The sequence below is a fragment of the Oreochromis aureus genome, linkage group 4, assembly GCF_013358895.1.
Source record: "Oreochromis aureus strain Israel breed Guangdong linkage group 4, ZZ_aureus, whole genome shotgun sequence".
Lineage (NCBI taxonomy): Eukaryota > Metazoa > Chordata > Actinopteri > Cichliformes > Cichlidae > Oreochromis > Oreochromis aureus.
The window spans coordinates 17,472,466-17,490,334 of NC_052945.1; the positions used below are offsets into that span (position 1 = coordinate 17,472,466).

Sequence of the window (17,869 nt, forward strand, 5' to 3'; positions counted from 1 at the left end):
ACAAAAAAGGTGTACCTAGTTTTTCACTGGGCTACATAGAGTCCTCTGCAAACTTTCTTTTTCGCATGACTGTATAATGGTGCATGTAGCAGGTAGAGTGACATTTTAACTGCAACTTCAGGTGAATGTAGTGTTGCTATAACTGCTCAAGGTGTTAATATGTCAGTGTTGTGTGTGCAGCTTGTTGTGCTGGAAAGTTCCTAAAAAGTCAGTCAGCTTTTGTCAATTGAAACTATAATCTGTAAAGATGAATGGATCTTATAGGAAAATACTAAGGAATACATTTTATGTGGAAATCTTGTAAGACCACTTTTAGTTGTGCAGAAACATTAAGTGCAGCGTGCCTGATGTCTTGGGAAAAAAGATACCACAGAGGTTCCACACTTTGCACTGCCACACAGATCTGATGACACACACATTCATGCAAATATTATGTGCATTGAAAATATTTTTTGCACTCACCTATTCTTAGTGCAGCTGTTCACACACAGATGATTTCACTTGATTAAATTGCAGAATTTATTTCGTTGGACCAAGCTTGATTTTTCTGAATAAACAGATCTGACCAATCAGACCACTGCATTTGGTAACAAGTGCACTCGTAGCTGAAAACACAGTACTGAATATACAAATAGAAAATTAATAGTATTTTTATCCTCAGACACACAGCTAGACACGGCTCCCGATCTGAGATCATTTCTCTGCCTCCTCAGATGTGCACGTAACTATGTTAGCGAAAGTTCAAACTGCCCCACTGACCTCCTGAGAATCAGATGAACCCAGAATCTCTGTTTCTTCCTTTTCTTTTTTTAGAAACATCTGGACCAGCTCATCATCTTTTCATGCTGACTTTATTTTTTCACACCGTGTTTTTTTGAGGATGAATTTTTCGCAACAAACACAATGCTTTCAGTGTGTATATACATCGGAAAAATTCTAAATTTCGTGATTATTTTTATTGATTTATCCCCAAAAAAAAAACACGCTTGGGGCTTAAAAGCCATAACCCCTTAACAACAAGTATATCATATTTGGTATAGTTTTTGGGGGGTTTCTGAGACTTCTACATCATCAGTGTGATTCCCCCTGAAACACCTAAATACGTTGCACCATGCATTTTTAAGCAACTTTCTGAGAAAATGTCAAATGTAGCTAAATTAAAGGAGGGGGGCGTAATCACTGGAATCATTATCAGAGGAAACGGGCAACACAAATTAAGCATCAGCCACCAGGTTTTCGCACTTACGAGTGTTTGTGTTCTTTTCGTGTATCATTACAGAGCAGCCTTTCTCCTCTGGTAGCCTGTTTATCCACCTGTTTGTAAACAGGTGGATAAACACCAGACACACTCGTTTCTGTCCTCCTTCTTTCCTTTTTTTTTCATACTTCAGGTTCATGGGGAGGAAAGCCTGCCTTTAACCCTAAACAGAGATGCTAGCAAGCTGGGAAAATAGGCAAGTCTCACCAGACCAATTATAGACTTAAAAAGGCCTGGCTGCCTATCAGAGAGTGAAAAAGGTGCTATGGTGTGTGTGTTTGTGTTTGTGTGTGTGTGTGTCTGTGTGTGTGTATAAAAATATATATACAGGAGTAACAAGACAGACAGCTGAGTTTACTAGTTTGGAGTGCCGCCACTGCCCCGGGGGCTGAAGACCAGCAGATGCAGGGAATCCATATTGCAAAATAATTATTATGACCAGAAATGATGTTCACATAATGATGTGTCATTTGTTGCTTTCATGTGGCTGTCCCACTGACTAAATAAGCCTAATCTCCCTACCACCCCTCCACCCCCCTTCGCCCTTGCCGTCTCTTTCTGTCTGTGGCCGACCCGCGCCGCTTTAGCGCCCATACTCCCACACAATGTGCAGATTCCAGTGGGGCTAGTCTTCCAGAGTTTGAACATGGTAAACAATTATCTGTCTAGCCCAAAGCAGCAGCAGCAGCAGCAGCAGCAGCAGCAATACCCTCCTTCCTCCTCCTCACCTCTTTCTCTTTCTCCCTTCCCTCTCTCTTTCTCTCTCTTCTTTTCTTACTCTCTCATCTTTCCTCTGCCTTTCTCTGACAGTGGCTTAAATAGAATGTTAATTTTGACTGGAGGTTTTCAAAGCCAAGACACTTCCTTTTCATCTTGGTGTGCACCGCAAGTTCACCAACACAAAGTCACTCCGCTCTTCAAAAAGGAAGTTGTTTTTTCCTTCCTGTCTATTTCTTTTTAACTCCCTCTTCTCTTTCTCACTCTCGCGCTTTCTCACTCTCTCTCTCTCTTCTTTGTGTCTTCTGTCTCGTCTCAAAAACAAAAAGGAAGACATGAGACTCTGGGAAAAGCGGTCTTTCAAGGTGATTGTTACTGCCTTCCCAAGCCATGACAAATGCAAAATGCATTTTCCATCTGATACTAGTCTTTTTTTGCAAGCCCAGTGAAATGAAACAAATCAGAACAGCATTTTGTTAAGTGAACATATTTTGCATTTTGCTTCTGGCAACAGGCTTTTCTCTCTTTGATCGCTTTACCGTGTCGCTTGTTTCAAACATAAGCATAGAAATACATATAACTTCCAAGTTAACTTTGCACTAGGAAAAAAAATGGTTCCCAAGTGCAAGCAGGCCAAGTTATGATCTTATTTAGTCGCTGCCACTTCTGTTAAGTTTCTGTCAGTCCTGTACACACTTGAGGATCAGTCAAAAATCTGACTTTTCTTGCCCACAGCTAATTGCGGAGCTACAGACGTCTGTATGTGACTCAAAGGAGGAGGCGGTACGTCTGCAGACGGCAATGGAGAAGCAGCTAAAAGAGGCCAATGCTCGGTGGGAAGAGGAAAGAAAGACAATAACCCACCGTGCCGATCAGGCCCACAAGGTCAGTGTTGGAAACCACACACTTTAATAATTACATCGCTCAACACTGAGCAACAGGTATTTCTTCACCTTCTATGATCAAAGTATGCAAGGTGGCAAATGCCCCTTCTCTACACATCTCACTATAAGCAGCTTTAATCATTTGTGTCCATTTATTAGGTGTGTGGTCCAGCAGTGCTCTGTATTATTAAAGCTTTCAGTGGTATAGTGCTGTGGAGGTGCCATATCAGAGAGTGAGGACTCTGTCTTGTGACAGTTGTTCGGGTTGGGAGTTTAAATTTGAACACACCAGATATGATGAGTCCCCGTATTGTTGTATAGAGATGAAAGAGCTTGAGAAACTTCTTTCATTTTACTTAATCGAATGAACGTTATAATTTTTAAAAATAAGAGAGTAGGAAGTGGTTAGCATGAGAATTACCACCTCAATAACCAATGCCAGAGTTCTCAAATAGAAGTGAGTGGATTGCCCACTTTGAGTTGGGAATGAGTTAAGTTCAAGTGTCTTATAGACTTGCTTACCAAGATTAGACAGTGGAACAGGAAATTGACAAGCAGATTGGTGCAACATCTCCAGTGATACAGACACTTTTACTATCTGTGGAAAAGAGAGAGCTGAGGTAAAGCCAATCTACAGTTCCTCCCCTCACCTGTGGCTAAGGGTATGAAGCTCTGGCAAAGGACTGAAAGAATACTGTTTTAGATACAGACAGCAGAAATCATCCTTCTCTAAGGGGTGTCTAGGCCAAGACTTGGAGATATGGTAAGGATCTCAGTCACCCAGAGGTGCTCAGGGTAGTGCCGGTTTTGGTCTGCATTGATAGGAACCAATTGAGGTGGTTTGGGCATATGACTTGGATGCCTACCTCTTTGATGAGGCGCTTTGGACATGCTCAACTGGGAGGAGATCCCAGTCCTGACCCAGGGCACACTGGAGAGATTCTGTCTGTTGGCCAGGTTGGGAATGCCATGGTATCCCCTTAGAAGAGGTCTACTAAACTGTAATTAGTTCATTAACAGACAGAATTTAGTCAATATTCTTGTTTTCAGTTACATTTTTAGTTGATATGACACATGTTACACTTTTGTCACAAGTCCTAGATACAGGTTGTCAGCCTCTGGTTGCTAAGGAAAAATGTGTGTTCCTCAGTTAGTTGGTGGGTAGTTTCTGGAAGTTTGTGCCTCACTGTTCACAGTTTCACTACTGCTTCGACAAGCAGTTTGCAAACACTTGCAAACAAGTTGGTGTCTTCAACACAATCAATAGGCAACCAGGCAAGACGTTCTTGTACATTTCTTTGAGTCTTATTTCATTTAGTAACAGCACGCGACCACTCACCAACCGATCTGGGAATACCTATGTTAACTCCAGCAACAAGTGGTTGCCATTGCCATTGACTGGCCTCCAGGTCTGTGTGACTGGGGCCCAACTTGACAACTGGCAGGAAAACCTCTCAAGAGAAAGTAGCAGCTGCAGTTATGTACTGCTTGTGTAAGCCAGAATCTAGTTTTTGATATTTAAAGACAAACATCACAGTGATATGGCTGAAAACACAGAGAAAGAAGCACTTCACATAAGTGTTTTTTTTCCTACCACAAATGGCTTGTACTGTATGAGGATGCTTGGTGGGAGAAGCATTTTGAGTAACCGAACCCTCACAAAAACCTGAACTTACTTTTTATGTCGGTAAATGTAAATACACTATTAACTATGATGGAGGTTACCACTAACAAAAAATACAGGAGCTTCTGTCCAAAGTGCCACTTTAATAGTTCATTCTGATTCAGTAAAAGGACTAGATGTTACAATCCCTGATAATGCATTATTAAGAGAGGAGGATAAAGTCCCAGCAGTCACACAATTCTCTTCTCAGAGGTCTCTGCAGTGTTTGGTCTAAAGTATCTTTAGACCAGCAGAACTGGGGGTATGTCAGTAAACGTTGTGCTCTAAAAAAGCCTCGTCTGGATTTCACTTTTACAGAATAGACACGGGTCGCTTTTCTTTAGTTAAAGCGCACTGCCTGTCTGTATGCATGTGCTCTGTCATTTTTATGGCTAGCTGCAAACTCCATAGTGACTTTAAGTGGCTTGTGTGCTCTGTGTCTGGCTGAATCTTATAAATCTCTCTGTTTCACCCAACGTCTTAAGTCATAGCCCCTCTTTATCATTTCTGACATTCTCTTTTACTGTTAAACTTTACACTTTGGCTCATTTCTTTTAACATTTTACTCTTTTTTTTCTCTTTTGCTTGTGTTAAAAATGTAATGTTTTATTTTAAAAAAAGAGAAATTACTGGAAAAAACCAAGATACTGTAATAACAGGAATACTAAAGCAGTAACTTGTCACACTATGGTGTCTACCATTTAAAAAAAATATAGCAGAAGCAGTATTTGTTTTGTTAATCCTTTTCCCTGATCCATGTGGATTTCTTTTTTGGCTTCTTGTATTCCTCTTCTTCCCAGAAGCTGAATGGAGTACAGTTGAAGTAGCAGTTGACTGGGTGTGGCTCACTTTAAAAAGACTTGTTGTGTCTGGGATCAGGACATATTTCCAAACACAACCTTGTCTGTTTGTGGCTGGAGCTGTCTCATATAGTAAGGAGGCAGGTCCGTGAGCCTCTCTTCAGATCTCTTCTCCTTCCAGGCCCTGGAATCCTCCTCGCTCAGACGTGCACAAAAGCAACCTGTTTTCTATGAAATGACAAGTCCGGCCCCCACACTCAATTATCCTGTTGTCATTTTTATCCATATGTGATTAACAGTAAAGGCTCGCTGTAGTCCTTTGAGTCCAGATACATCAGCAAAGCCCTGTTTAAATTCTGTCTGGACTGATATATCTTTACTTCCCTTACACTCATTCTTAAAATGATACAATAACTAACTCATAACTTTATACAATCACAGCCGTGTACTAGATTAGTTAGGACTTAATGATAAAATAGCAAAAAGACCTGTGGAAGTAATCAGTGCCTAATATCAGTAGTAATGATAATAATATTAAAATGTCATCCAGTGTATTAAGTGCTGACTCCAAAGAACATCACTGGCATCGCCATGCAACTCCAAATTAGCAAGCATTACACAAGTTTACGTCGCTGGAATTTTTAAATGCAACATTTGAATGAAGAAGAAACTTTCAAATCACATTCAGGGAAAGTTCATCATTCACTGTGCTGGGTGACGGTGTCTGTGAATATCCTGAAAGTTTCTCTTCTTCGAAACAACAAGTCATGCTTTTGACCCTACAACAAGCTCAGTACCACTACCAATGTTTCATGTCACCATGGGGCAAGTGTAAGGACATATGGCGAGAATTGGCAGGAAACTAGATGTGCAGGAAAATGTTTTAGCTGTTGAGGCCTGTATGAAATTAGTAAAGTGCTGACATTCAAAAAGTGACTTTCAGCTCCTCCCTTGCCACAAGGGGTCACCACAACAGGTAGCTTCACATGCTTGATTTGGCAGACTGTTGCGATGGATGCCCTTCCTTGCAACCCCAAAGGGGATTGATAAAGCATTGGCATTAGCAAAACAAAAAATATGACGTCAGTAGAGGTCTGCTGCTAGCATATTATCAGCTACTATACAGTTAACTCTGTTCATTAAAGCCTTATAGTATACTCTTGCACACAGGCACAGGGACACCCGAGTAGTACTTCCCGTTATGCTTTCTCTGAAGGGCACATGGACAGTTACTGCATTGTAACTCTGTGGACAAGTCCTCGCCATCACATAGAATTTTTATCAACATGGACTCTTCTGCTCATCGTCTAATGATGAAATTTCCATCATTCAGACCCTAGCAGACTTGCGGATGCAGACGTATATCAGAACCTTCAAGTATTCAGTGAGTCTCAGTAAGTCAGCACCACTCCTATAAGTCAAACAGACTCAGATCTGGCTTGCATCATAAAAACATTCACTTCTGGCAGAGATAAATCAGGAAACATTGCAAAAATTGATGGCTGGTTGTTCTGCTGTGGAAATCATTTCAGTCTTAAAAGGTATTTGATTTTAAAAATATTTGAGACAGTGGATACATTTCCACAGTGTTCGCGCAGTGTCTAAATTAAACATCAGAACTGTAGAAGCATTCTTATGTGATTAAATTACTGGCCAAACGCTCACATACATGGTGACATGTTGATTAATAAATTGGTTACTGTCGCACTGTAGCTGGCAACACTTGTAGATCACATCATGCTTTTGTTGTAATCTAAGTGCAACATGACACAGTCACACGCACGTGCCGACTTCCCCGTTGTGTGCTGTTTTACAAGACACGGGCCTTAGCATCTGTGTTTGGAGGAGACGGCAGCTTTCTGTTTCCATTATCTGTACGCTCATTATTATGATCCCCCTGTATTAACCACCTGCTAATGAGGCTCTAATTAATGGTTGAATTGCTTATTAAAGGCCAGACGTGAGGGGAAGAAGTGAACGGGGGAGAGGAAAGTAAGATTAGACAAACATCAAATAAACTGAGAGAAAGTAAAGACGTAAAACAAAGATTTGTTGTGATCTTGAAAGAGAAGGTTGAGATACCAAACAGTGAAGGGGAAGAAAGGGAAACGACGGAGGACGTGTGAGGATTGAGACGAAAGGAGGAAAGAGCAGGGGAGAAAAAAAGAAAGAAATGGTGGAGAGCTGTCAGTGGGCCATCGGAGGGAGTGTGTCGCCTGCTGACATTGTTTCCACGCTGCTCACTTCAAAGGGCTCGGATTATGAAGAGAGCGAGGGGCTTCAGACAATGGGAGGGGAAGAAAATAACATCAAAGTTAGCCGTGCATTTGAATCGGGATAATCCCAAAACAGTTGTTCTGAATGCATGCTGCACCAGATCAGATGTCCCTTTTTCTTTTTTCTTTTCCTCGCCAGCCCCATTCTGCCGTTTCTAGCCTGAATTTAGCTCCCTCTGTGGCTCTACTGTACTTGGACTTCTTAAATGTGGGTGTTAACTGCAGAGACCTTTGTATCTCATAAACCCTTTTTTTAGAACAGCGGCAGTACAGTTAAGTATGCTCATTATCTTCCTTTTTTCGTACACATGACGTTTAGGTGGAGTAGTGTATCCGTGCGGTGTGTGCGTGGGAGCGTGCTATGTGTGTGCGTATGTACATAGGGCGAGCTTTAGTGTCTGTCTGCTTGCCATGTTGTTGCAGACGGGGCCCTCAGCTTTGCTTTCCCAGGCACATTTTTGCTTGAGTCGCAAATAGGTTAAATGTTGAAGTGTGTGTTGCAAACAGTTGCAGACGGTGCCCTGGTCCAGGATAATGAGCAGACTCAGCCTCTAAACCTACTTTTAGCTTGTTGTTTTATTTAATTTTTTCTTTTTTTGGCTCAAACTCAATTTTTGCAAAATATGCAAATCGAATGAGCAGAATGAACAGAAGTGCATTCATTAGAAAGCTCAAGTGTCATAAAAAGTACCTTCACCTTTCTCCCTAATGTCATTTCTTATAAGTAATATCCCATATACAGTGTAGTCACATTAAAGTGTGCTAAATTACTCTAGACTGAAATTTAAAGAAGGAGTTTGGCACTGTGAAGCCCCATGTGGAAGCCTTCAGCTCGGTATGTTGGCCTTTGAACACCGTACACCCATACAGTGGCATCCTACTAATCACAATGTCAGCCCACCATAAAACATGCCAGATTTTATAGTTCTTTTTTTAACACTAATCTGCAAAATTAACTATTAAGACTAATATGGAGACTATTTATTTATATATCAATTAATTCATGAGTCATTTTCCCAAACGCTCCTGTATCATTGGACTTCTTTTGCAACCATTGGAGTCGCCCGCTTATGGCCAAAAGGAGAAATACAAATTTATGTTGTTGACTTCACGTTTCAGGCCAGAAGCCATCTATTATATACAGTCTATGGTGGTGACTCACCATTCCTAATCCAGTTAATTTTAGAGTGCCAATTATCTCATAACAGTTGGCAAGTCTCTTTGAGTGCACTGGAACCTGGCTGGTGTCAAAGGACTGTGCAAGGTGAAAGCAATACAATGCTCTCTGTTTGTTTTCATGCGTCCTGTCTATTTATAGCAGTTAAAGGTGATATTGGCCACTGGAGCACCGTGACACATAGCTAGTGGTTTGTTTAGAGGATTATTCACTTCCTGATGTCAACCGCTTCTCTTCTTGTGGTTTTGTTATTAAGTGTCTGCATATTTGTGTGGATTTTTCCATTTCTGATGCATAGCGATTAGAGGTAAATGTGTTTAATAGTGAGGTCATCTGGATTATTTGACCACATGATGTGTGTCTATGTGGCCATGTTTGCAGGTAGTGTGTTTTCTTTTCTTTTCTTTTTGGTCTGTGTGTTCATGTGTGTGTCAGACCGTATTTATGAGTGTGCATGTGCACTTGCCTGAAATGTGCAGCTGCCAAATCTGACAGAACTGAAGCCCACATTAGCTTGCCAAGAAAAAAGGTACAAAGACACACACACACATTCACACACACACACACGGCTTGTCTCTACCCTCTCTCAGAGCCTATCTTCCCAACTCTGTATCTTTCGAACTCTTTCTGTCTCAAACTCTCTGTCTCTACACACACACATACACAAGCACACATGCTCACCTCGCCCTGCCAAAAGGGAGAGGTGACTGGTGAATAAACAATGGCACTCCGCCCATAGTGTCACCCGCCTGGGCTTTGATCAGCACCGCTGTTCCTGCTCCCCACAGCAGTGCTTCCTGTCTTTCTGCCTGCCGAATGTTGCCACGCACGTCCACCGAAACGCACGCGCGCACACACACACACACACACACACACACACACACCTGTAACTTAGTGTTCGTGGACCTACATACACTCTCTTTCTCCCATTTTCTTCTCACTAAGTCTTTATCTGTGTCTTTCCCTCCCTCAAACTCTCACACAAACACAGCTTTGAGTTAGTGCCCTTGTCTCTACAGTACATCTTCCAATAGTGTTGCATTCTCTAACATACACCCACATATACTCAGTGTTTTCAGACACACACACACACACACACACACACTGAAGACAGGGATACACACCTTTGATCCAGGCTCCTCCACCAGTAGCTTCTAGTGCGAGTCAAAGAGAAGGTCCTGTTGTAGTGTCCTCTGGGTGAAGTGACAGGAGACACATTACATAATGCAACAGTGACCATTGTCTCATAGTGTTTGAGGATGAGAGTGAATATGTGAGGTGCACTGTTCTTTGTGCATTAGACAGTGTGTTTCTTGGTTAAATTTGCAGTAGATGTAGTCCATGTGATCTAGACGCTGGGTTTTTTGTGCATGCATAATAATGAGGGATCCTGTGCATGCACACACAGCCATACAAACATGCACACATTAAGGAGGCTAGTTGTAGCAGCTGCAGTTTGTCTGTAGTTCTGTAGTTATATATGCATTAGTTTCTGAGGGGGTTGAAAGGATGACTTTGCCTGTGGGAAGGAATGGCAGCAGTGGATCAAGAACAGGTGCGCTGGATACTCTCTGTAGCAGAGGCAAAGAGTTGCTTCAGTAGCTTTGTGTGTGTTTGTGTGTGTGTGTGTGTGTGTGCGAGTGTGCATTTGTCTCCCGTGTTTCTGTGTCCGTCCACGTCCTTCAACACATCCGAGTTCTTTGTGTCAACCTTGAACTGCACATTTGTTTGCTGATGTTTGTTAACCATCTCTGTTTTTCCTCTCTTTCTTCTTCTTCTCTTTCCTCTGTGTGGGGGGGCATGAATACAGTTTTCATTTGTGTTGTGTGTTTGGTATCTGAAATGGTTGATGTTACTTGCTGAAAATCAAAAAGGCAGTCTGCAGCTTTTCCTAAACTGCTCTTTACTTTCAGCTAGGTTTAGGTTTATTGGTCCAGTTAGCCAAAATATATGTAACTGTTTATGCTAACCACGGATTGAGTTAACTCAGAAAATGTTATGTGATTTGTGGACTTATCTGAACTTGTTGTTTAAAGATGTGAGACTCATACCCCTCTTTGGTATGACACAGCGATGAGGGAGGGTCTGTGGTTATCCATTATCAGCCCTCAACTTGGTCCACGACCTTCCTCTCAGCCATCAGTGGAGCCTGGTCAGATACTGGCCAGCTTTGGTAGGGATGTTTACGTGTCTTTTGACCGACTGGCAATAGAGAGACGAGAGAATGGTGAGCACAGAGTGCCACTTCCTGTTCTCTTGCTTCAAAGTCGGTGTTTTTGTTTTTACGTGGGTTTTTTGGTTAGATGCTTGAAATAAGATCTGTGGTTAACGTGTTTTAGACATTTTCCAGTTTCGTTCTACAACATAAAAAAACCCTCAGTCAATACCCCGCCTGTAAATGTTGAAGAAGCAAGTGGCTAAATGAGACTAGAGAAGAGACTGAAAGGGTGTAGTGATGATGACACTGAGAGAGCTAAAAAAGGCATTCAATAACGTTTCTGTTTCAGTGGCTTTTTGTTTTGAGTCACTTTTATTTAAATTTGTGGTTTCCTCCAATGACTTTCTCACTTCCTGGGTGTGTTTGTTAGCATCACTAATGAAAGTATATTTCTTAATATAGGAGCAAACACACTGAGGCACTTCTTGCACTCGTGCCCCACCGATGGCTGTTGTTCTCTTAAATCCTAACTCCATGCTGTCAAGTAAGCCCACATTCCAACTTCCAGCTAATTCCGGTTTGTCCTTTATGTCAGCATCAGCGTTAGCCAGAAAGTTATAGACTTGGATCTGTATACACACTGTATTTATAGCACGTGTGAAAGCGAAGGTTGCTCTCCCTCTTTTTTTCTTTCCCACTCTTTCCTGTATGCATTTGTGTGCGTGCGTGCTTGCTCCACACGTGTGCATTGTGTCGGCTGATTGATGACTTTTCCGGCTGTGGGGCCGATTCCCAGCAGCGTTTGATCCACATATCAGAGGAGGTGGAAGTAGAAGAAAGATAACATTCCAGGATGCTATAAAGGAACGTGGGAAGTAGAGTAGCTCATAGAGAGCATATTTGCAGACAACAAATGGAAATTACTCACCAAACCACAAACCTTATGCAATGTACAAAGAAACCAAGAGCTCTTTTGCGCTTTGGCTTGGGCTCCTCAGTTTGAAGGATACCATAGAACTTGGCTGGGGTCACAGATTGCATAATATCACTTAATAAGAGCTTCAAGAGTTAACGATATAGTTCAGAAAACCACTAAAATTGTCAGTAAGTTCAATGCAAGATATTTTTTGGCATTCACAGAATGGTGATTTACTATTTTAATAGCCACAACATTATTTATTGTTGTAACCACTGATTTTTTTTTAATGTAAATTACAGTGCTGTACAGTGGTTAGCCATCAACAGGACCCCAGATTGATTCTGTGCAGTGAAACGATATTAAATAGATGTGTATCACATAATCTTGCCCCCTTTTTGTTTGTATCTTTTTTAAAATCCTGGTAAGAATCTGAGCATTTACTCCTAAATCAAAAGAGCCGTCTGTGTTTCATAAGATGTTGTCAAGAGTTTTTAGGTTGCACTTCACATGCGTCCTTTTCGATAAGCAGAACAAACGCACGAACGCCCACACACAAACACACACACACAGCAGGCTTATGGTGCATGTTTTATAGTCGTTTCCTATTCTCTTTCTACCGCAGCTCACAGCAGCTGAAAGAGACGGGAAGACCGAGAACAGCGCGTTCCCCCCAGTGGGCATAGCTCGGTTGCAACATGTCTTCATTAGCGTGGCAATTGTCTTACTATTTTCATCAGTACCAGGAAAGACGCCCCGTAACTCACGTGCGTAGTGCAAAAAAAAAAAAAAAAAAAAAGGCAAGATAACCGTTCGATTTACTGCTCAGGAGTTGTTCCACAACTGCTGCCATCACGCTATCTTCCCACTTTACTTCTAAATCAACTCTGGGAAGAAGAACTGAAGAGCATTAAAGCACTGAAAGCAAGTCAATTCACACCAATATCGATGTTATCTTTCAGTGGGGCTGTCCTGGTCGACTTGCTAAACCACTTTTCTTTTTCTTTTTTTTTATTCCTACACACAGACAAGACAGACCAACAGCAAAGCAAAAGCAAAAGTTTCTCTTCTCTTAACACCTCAGGAGGGAGACCTCTCTCCTCCTCCTCCTACAGCTTCTCTCTTACACTCACTTTTTTACCTTTCCCACAATCCTTTGATAAAAGTGCAGATAAAAGAAAGTCTGTGCTCATCTCTCTGGCCATCCATCTCTCCTTGAGGTTAGCACCTCCTTTATTATTTACTATTAGATCAGTAGCCATGCACACACACACCGCCTTGTTCTACTAAAGCTGGTGTGTGTGTGTGTGTGGGCGCAATCCACAAACTGTGTCTCTGCTTATGTATGTCTGTGTGCTTTGTGCGCCTTGTATATGTATCTGTTCTTACCCTTGTCACTGTGTGTGTGTGTGTGTGTGTGTGTGTGTGTGTGTGTGTCCTTGGCTGGAGGCGGTGCAGTGTGAGGTTTTTGCTGCTGTCTGAAGTCGTCCAGCCTCAGTGTCATTAGAGGATCTCTTTAATCCAGACTTTGGGAGAAACTTCTGACAGCACGCTGCAAATAGAAGGCCCCGCCGCACATGAAGAGCAGCTCAGCTCCTAACAAAACACCAAGTTTAAAGAGGCCCCTGGCCTTTTTTCCTCCTCCCACTATTCCCTCCCTTCTTTCTTCTTTGCTTTTCTTTTTTTTTTCTCCTTGCCCTCTGTTGCTTTTACTTCACCCTAGGGAAACATGCTCGCCTTATCTGCGCAGGAGGACCACCCAGGAAAGATGACTCAGGCATCGTTGTGCCTGTGTGACGCCGCGTGTATGTTTGTGTGCGTACAGCGCAGTAACTGCACACTCATTTGACTGCAGAGTGTAGCGCTCACATTTTTAGAACTTTTGCTGTTAATATTAATGCATGCCTATACCTGTATGGATCGCTCTGAGCGGTGTGTTTGTTGGTGCTTGTGTGCGCGTGTGCCTCGCTAATCCTTTGAGCCAAAGTTTGGAATGAAAGGCAGAGGCACTTTGCTGATGGAGAGGTGAGAGAGACCTCTAAGCCCCCGACCGATGTACCGTGCGCCAGAAGTAGAACCGCTGCCCCTATCTCTTCACTCCGGCCACGTGGTTTTTTTTTTTTCTCCTTCATGTCCCTCCTCCTCTTCGGTATCTTGCTGTTTCTCATTTTTCACCTTTCTGAACTTTCTCTCTTCTTGCGCTCTTCTGGATGTGGTCACATTTCTCTTGCTGTCTTCTCAAGCTTTTCCTTTGCAATTTGCTTTTCTCACTTTTTTTTACACCTTTCACTTTCAGGCTTCCTTCCTTCATACCCCCTCCCAACATCTCTCCCTAAGGAAATCAGACCCCCCCGTCCTCCTCCTCCTCCTCCCTTACTCCCCTACCCCCTCTTCCTGCCCTGTTTTCAATGATCCCAGTCTGCATGACTGATAAAGACCATATCACCCTCAGCATCTGGAGACATTTTTGCTGAATCTCATACACATGGTCATTCATGTACTTACACACTCAGTACTAAAGAAAGAACTGTGTTTGCGTATGTTGACTACTTGTGTGTATCTGCAGTACATGTTATATGTACAGTACAGAGTTACAACAGTGGAAGTTAGACTGACAAAATTAAGAATCAATGATCAAGCACAAATTGGAGGTTTTGTGTCTGAACATGTGCTCTCATTGATTAAAGTCAAGGTCACGCAGACCATGCACATGTTTGTTTTTAAACTGAAATTATATCTTTGTCTATCAGCTTCAGCACAGTATCTGTTGGTAATTCGCTTAATATGACCATTGTGTCTGATGGCAATAATGACTGAGTATCTCCAGCTCTTTCTGACTCACAAAGCTCTACTGTTCATCAGCAGAAACATCCCATATGATTCTATTAATGAAGGAACCAGGGTTGAACTTTTGCACTTAGATTTGCTTTGAGTACATCAAACGTAGAAGCCACAAGAAAGAGAAAAACACGTCACCAGTGAGGTCAGCCTTACTTCCCAGAAGATGAGGTCGAAAAATGCTGTGTCACATTGCGGGGAATCACAAATGGGTACAGGAAGAGATGGGTGGGGGTGTGATCTGTTCGCGACGCTATCTATATTGTCTGCCACGGCGCTGTTTTAAGAATAGTTGTAGGTGGCATTAGGGTCACAGGGGGACGTTTGTATATAAGAGATGGATGTTGCCAACTTGACATCAGCCACTTGTTTCTGGTCTCTGTAGTTTGAAGCCTTCGTGTTAGCATTTTGACTTTCAGTTTAAATTCAGTGGGTTGAACAAAAAGATTACTTTAGTCCCTCAGATTTATATACATTTTTTAACTTCCTCTATTTCAGGGGCTCAAAAGTAATTGGAGAGATTAAATACCTGAAAATAACATGTTCATTTCTAATACTTGGTTAATACTCTATCCTAAGAATAAAGAACTGTACTGGCTTTTTTGGATGGTTTTTTTTTTGTGTGTTTTTTTTTAGCAGAGCCTTTCTATTCTTGGCACTTACGAGTGGCTTGCACCTTGCAGTGAACCCTCTGTATTTACCTTCATGAAGTCTTCTCTTTATAGTAGACTTGGATATTGATACGCCTACCTCCTGGGTTGTGTTGTTCACTTGGTGGGCTGTTGTAAAGGGGTTTCTCATGACCATAAAAATTATTCTGTGATCATCCACCACTGTTGTCTTCTGTGGACCTCCAGGTCTTTTTGCGATGCTGAGTTCACCAGTGCTTTCTTTCATCCTCAGGATGTACCAAACTGTAGATTTTTCCACTTCTGATATTGTAGTAATTTCTCAGATGGTTTTTTTTTTTTTTTTTTTTCTGTTTTCACAGCTTTAGGTTGGCTTGTTTCACCTGCATGGAGAGCTCCTTTAACCACACATTGATTGTTCACATCAAAATCTTTGAAATGCAAGCACCACACCTGAAATCAACTCCAGGCCTTTTAGATGCGTAATTAATAATGACCCTTCATCCAGTTTGAAAGATGGGAGTCTGCACATTCTGTCCATGTCCATTATACAAGTATATTTGGAATATGTTTCAGTAAATGGGTATAAAAAAACAAAACTTGTGTCAGTGTCCAGATATATTACGTCTCTTCTTTCCAAAACAGTTAGAATTTTGTCTCAGCACAAAAAGAAAAGAAGTTACAGTCACTAAAAGAGCACTTGTTAAATGGGCCCCCTGTTGGGATGATGGTTAAAAAAAGAAAAAGAAATAACGGGGGGGGGGTGATAGAGTTACTACGAGTTTACAACATTATAAAATGAAGGTATGTACGCAAGTGTGTAGGATATAAACCTTGTTTTTTAAAAAGAAACACATTATATTTGTGATATCATGCAAGAGACGTGCTTTACCCACAATCCAAAATTGAAATGGTAACTTTAATTTTAAAATAAACATAGAAAATACTCCCTTTTTCTTTCTACAGTCCCCCAAATGTTTAATTCGTCTCAAGAGATTTGACCATCACCACAATAAGCTGTGCAACTCTCTCTGCCCCTCTCCTCCAAACCCACCCCCACCCAAAAATAAATAGTAGACCTTGCATGCCTTCTCTACACTAACACTACAGCTACTTAAAGCTCTTGTAATTCATGTCAACTCCACTGAAAATGCTTTTCTTAGTGTCACTGAGACTTTGATTCGTCAGTAAACAAAATGAAATGATGAAATCAAAGGCAAAGGCTTTCACAGAATGGAGATGTAGGCTACAGTGGGGTCGTGACTAGCTAAGAAATACCCTGATTAATAGGATAAGCACGCTGGAAATGGGCCGCCTTTCATGTTGAAGAGCTGAAACTGACCTCGACGTGCTCTAGAGTCATGTTGGCCGATTAATGTGTGCTGAGGGGAAAAAATCCAACTACCAGAAGCCTAAATGAAGCCTAAATCACCTGCATCAGTGCAGTTGAGGTTAGTTCATACTGTATTTTAAATTAATGAAAGAAAATGGTCATATATGAGAGGAAATTGCCAAGAGGATCAGACACTGTGAAATCTGAGTGTTTTCAGTATAAAAATCTAACTAACAAATCCGAGTCTGTGTTTCTTTCTTCCTTTTTACTTCGTGGTGTAGTTTTCAGAGAAGCTCTACCTAAAAGTTCACCCCGGCCCTAAAGCCTTGCAGTCTGTGCGTGATTTATGTCAGTGGACTGAATCGTAGATCAGGCGGTCATGCCTGTCACCTGGACTGCGTTTCCCTCGGCTCGGAGAATCAACAAGTCAACACCTGGCCTGTTCACTCAACTCCAGTGGGGGGAGACACTGTGGATGTTGATGTTAGCCAGTGCTACACTCACACTTGTTGGAGGTGTGTGTGCATGCAAGTGTAAATACACGCCCGTGCTTTCATCTTAAGATATTTGTGTATGTGTGTGCACACGCACGCTTGCACGTGTGTACGTATCAGTCCCTGCTTTCCATGCAGGCTAATCGAAGATGAAGTGTCCACATGTGCACTCGGAACATCTGGTTCTGGGTCGTGCGCAGGAACTGTGGCTTGCTATCACTTACCAGCAGAAAGGGGGGAAAACTGCTTTGTGCGTTTCATTTTTTTATTCTTCTTTCTTGCCTGAGTCTTAGAAAGCAAAATAGATTGAATTCTTTATTGGTACCTTGTGGGGAAATTTGATCAGCACAGGTACTGGAATACACACGAGAGGGCTCGTTATCCACTAAATGATACAGTGTATGTTTCTTAGTAGTGCCAAGGAAAGGAATAAGAACTGCAGCTTTATAAAAGACTAGAAAGATTGTTCGTTTCCATACTGGGAAAGTCTTTCTTTATGCCCTTGTCTAAAAATAAGTTGAGGCTTAATGAGAGCAGCTTCATAGTAATTACTGGGATTGCTTTGTTATTAGCCTTTTACCTCCCAAAAAATAATCACAAGCTGTATCTCTCTTCATTGTCCTTGTGTCTACATTTGTGTACTCTGTATTCTTATTAGTTTTCTCCATCTACTTGTTTTCTTAGCTCTGGTCTTGAGTCTGGTGTAGCCTCTCATTGAGATAAAGT

At 41.8% G+C, this 17,869-nt stretch overlaps 1 protein-coding gene across 9 annotated transcripts in view; it reads left to right on the top strand.

Annotated features, from left to right (window-relative positions):
• cep112 (centrosomal protein 112) overlaps positions 1-17,869 on the top strand; it is a 116,131-nt gene that overhangs the window by 85,989 nt on the left and 12,273 nt on the right. For 8 of the 9 annotated variants that reach the window (XM_039611214.1, XM_039611213.1, XM_031730599.2 and 5 more), the window contains one exon: positions 2,711-2,860. In XM_039611214.1, coding sequence (XP_039467148.1) covers positions 2,711-2,860 — 150 coding nt within the window. Of the gene's footprint in view, positions 1-2,710; positions 2,861-15,678; positions 15,782-17,869 lie in introns of those variants that run through there. The other variant, XM_039611219.1, reaches the window with a different exon arrangement.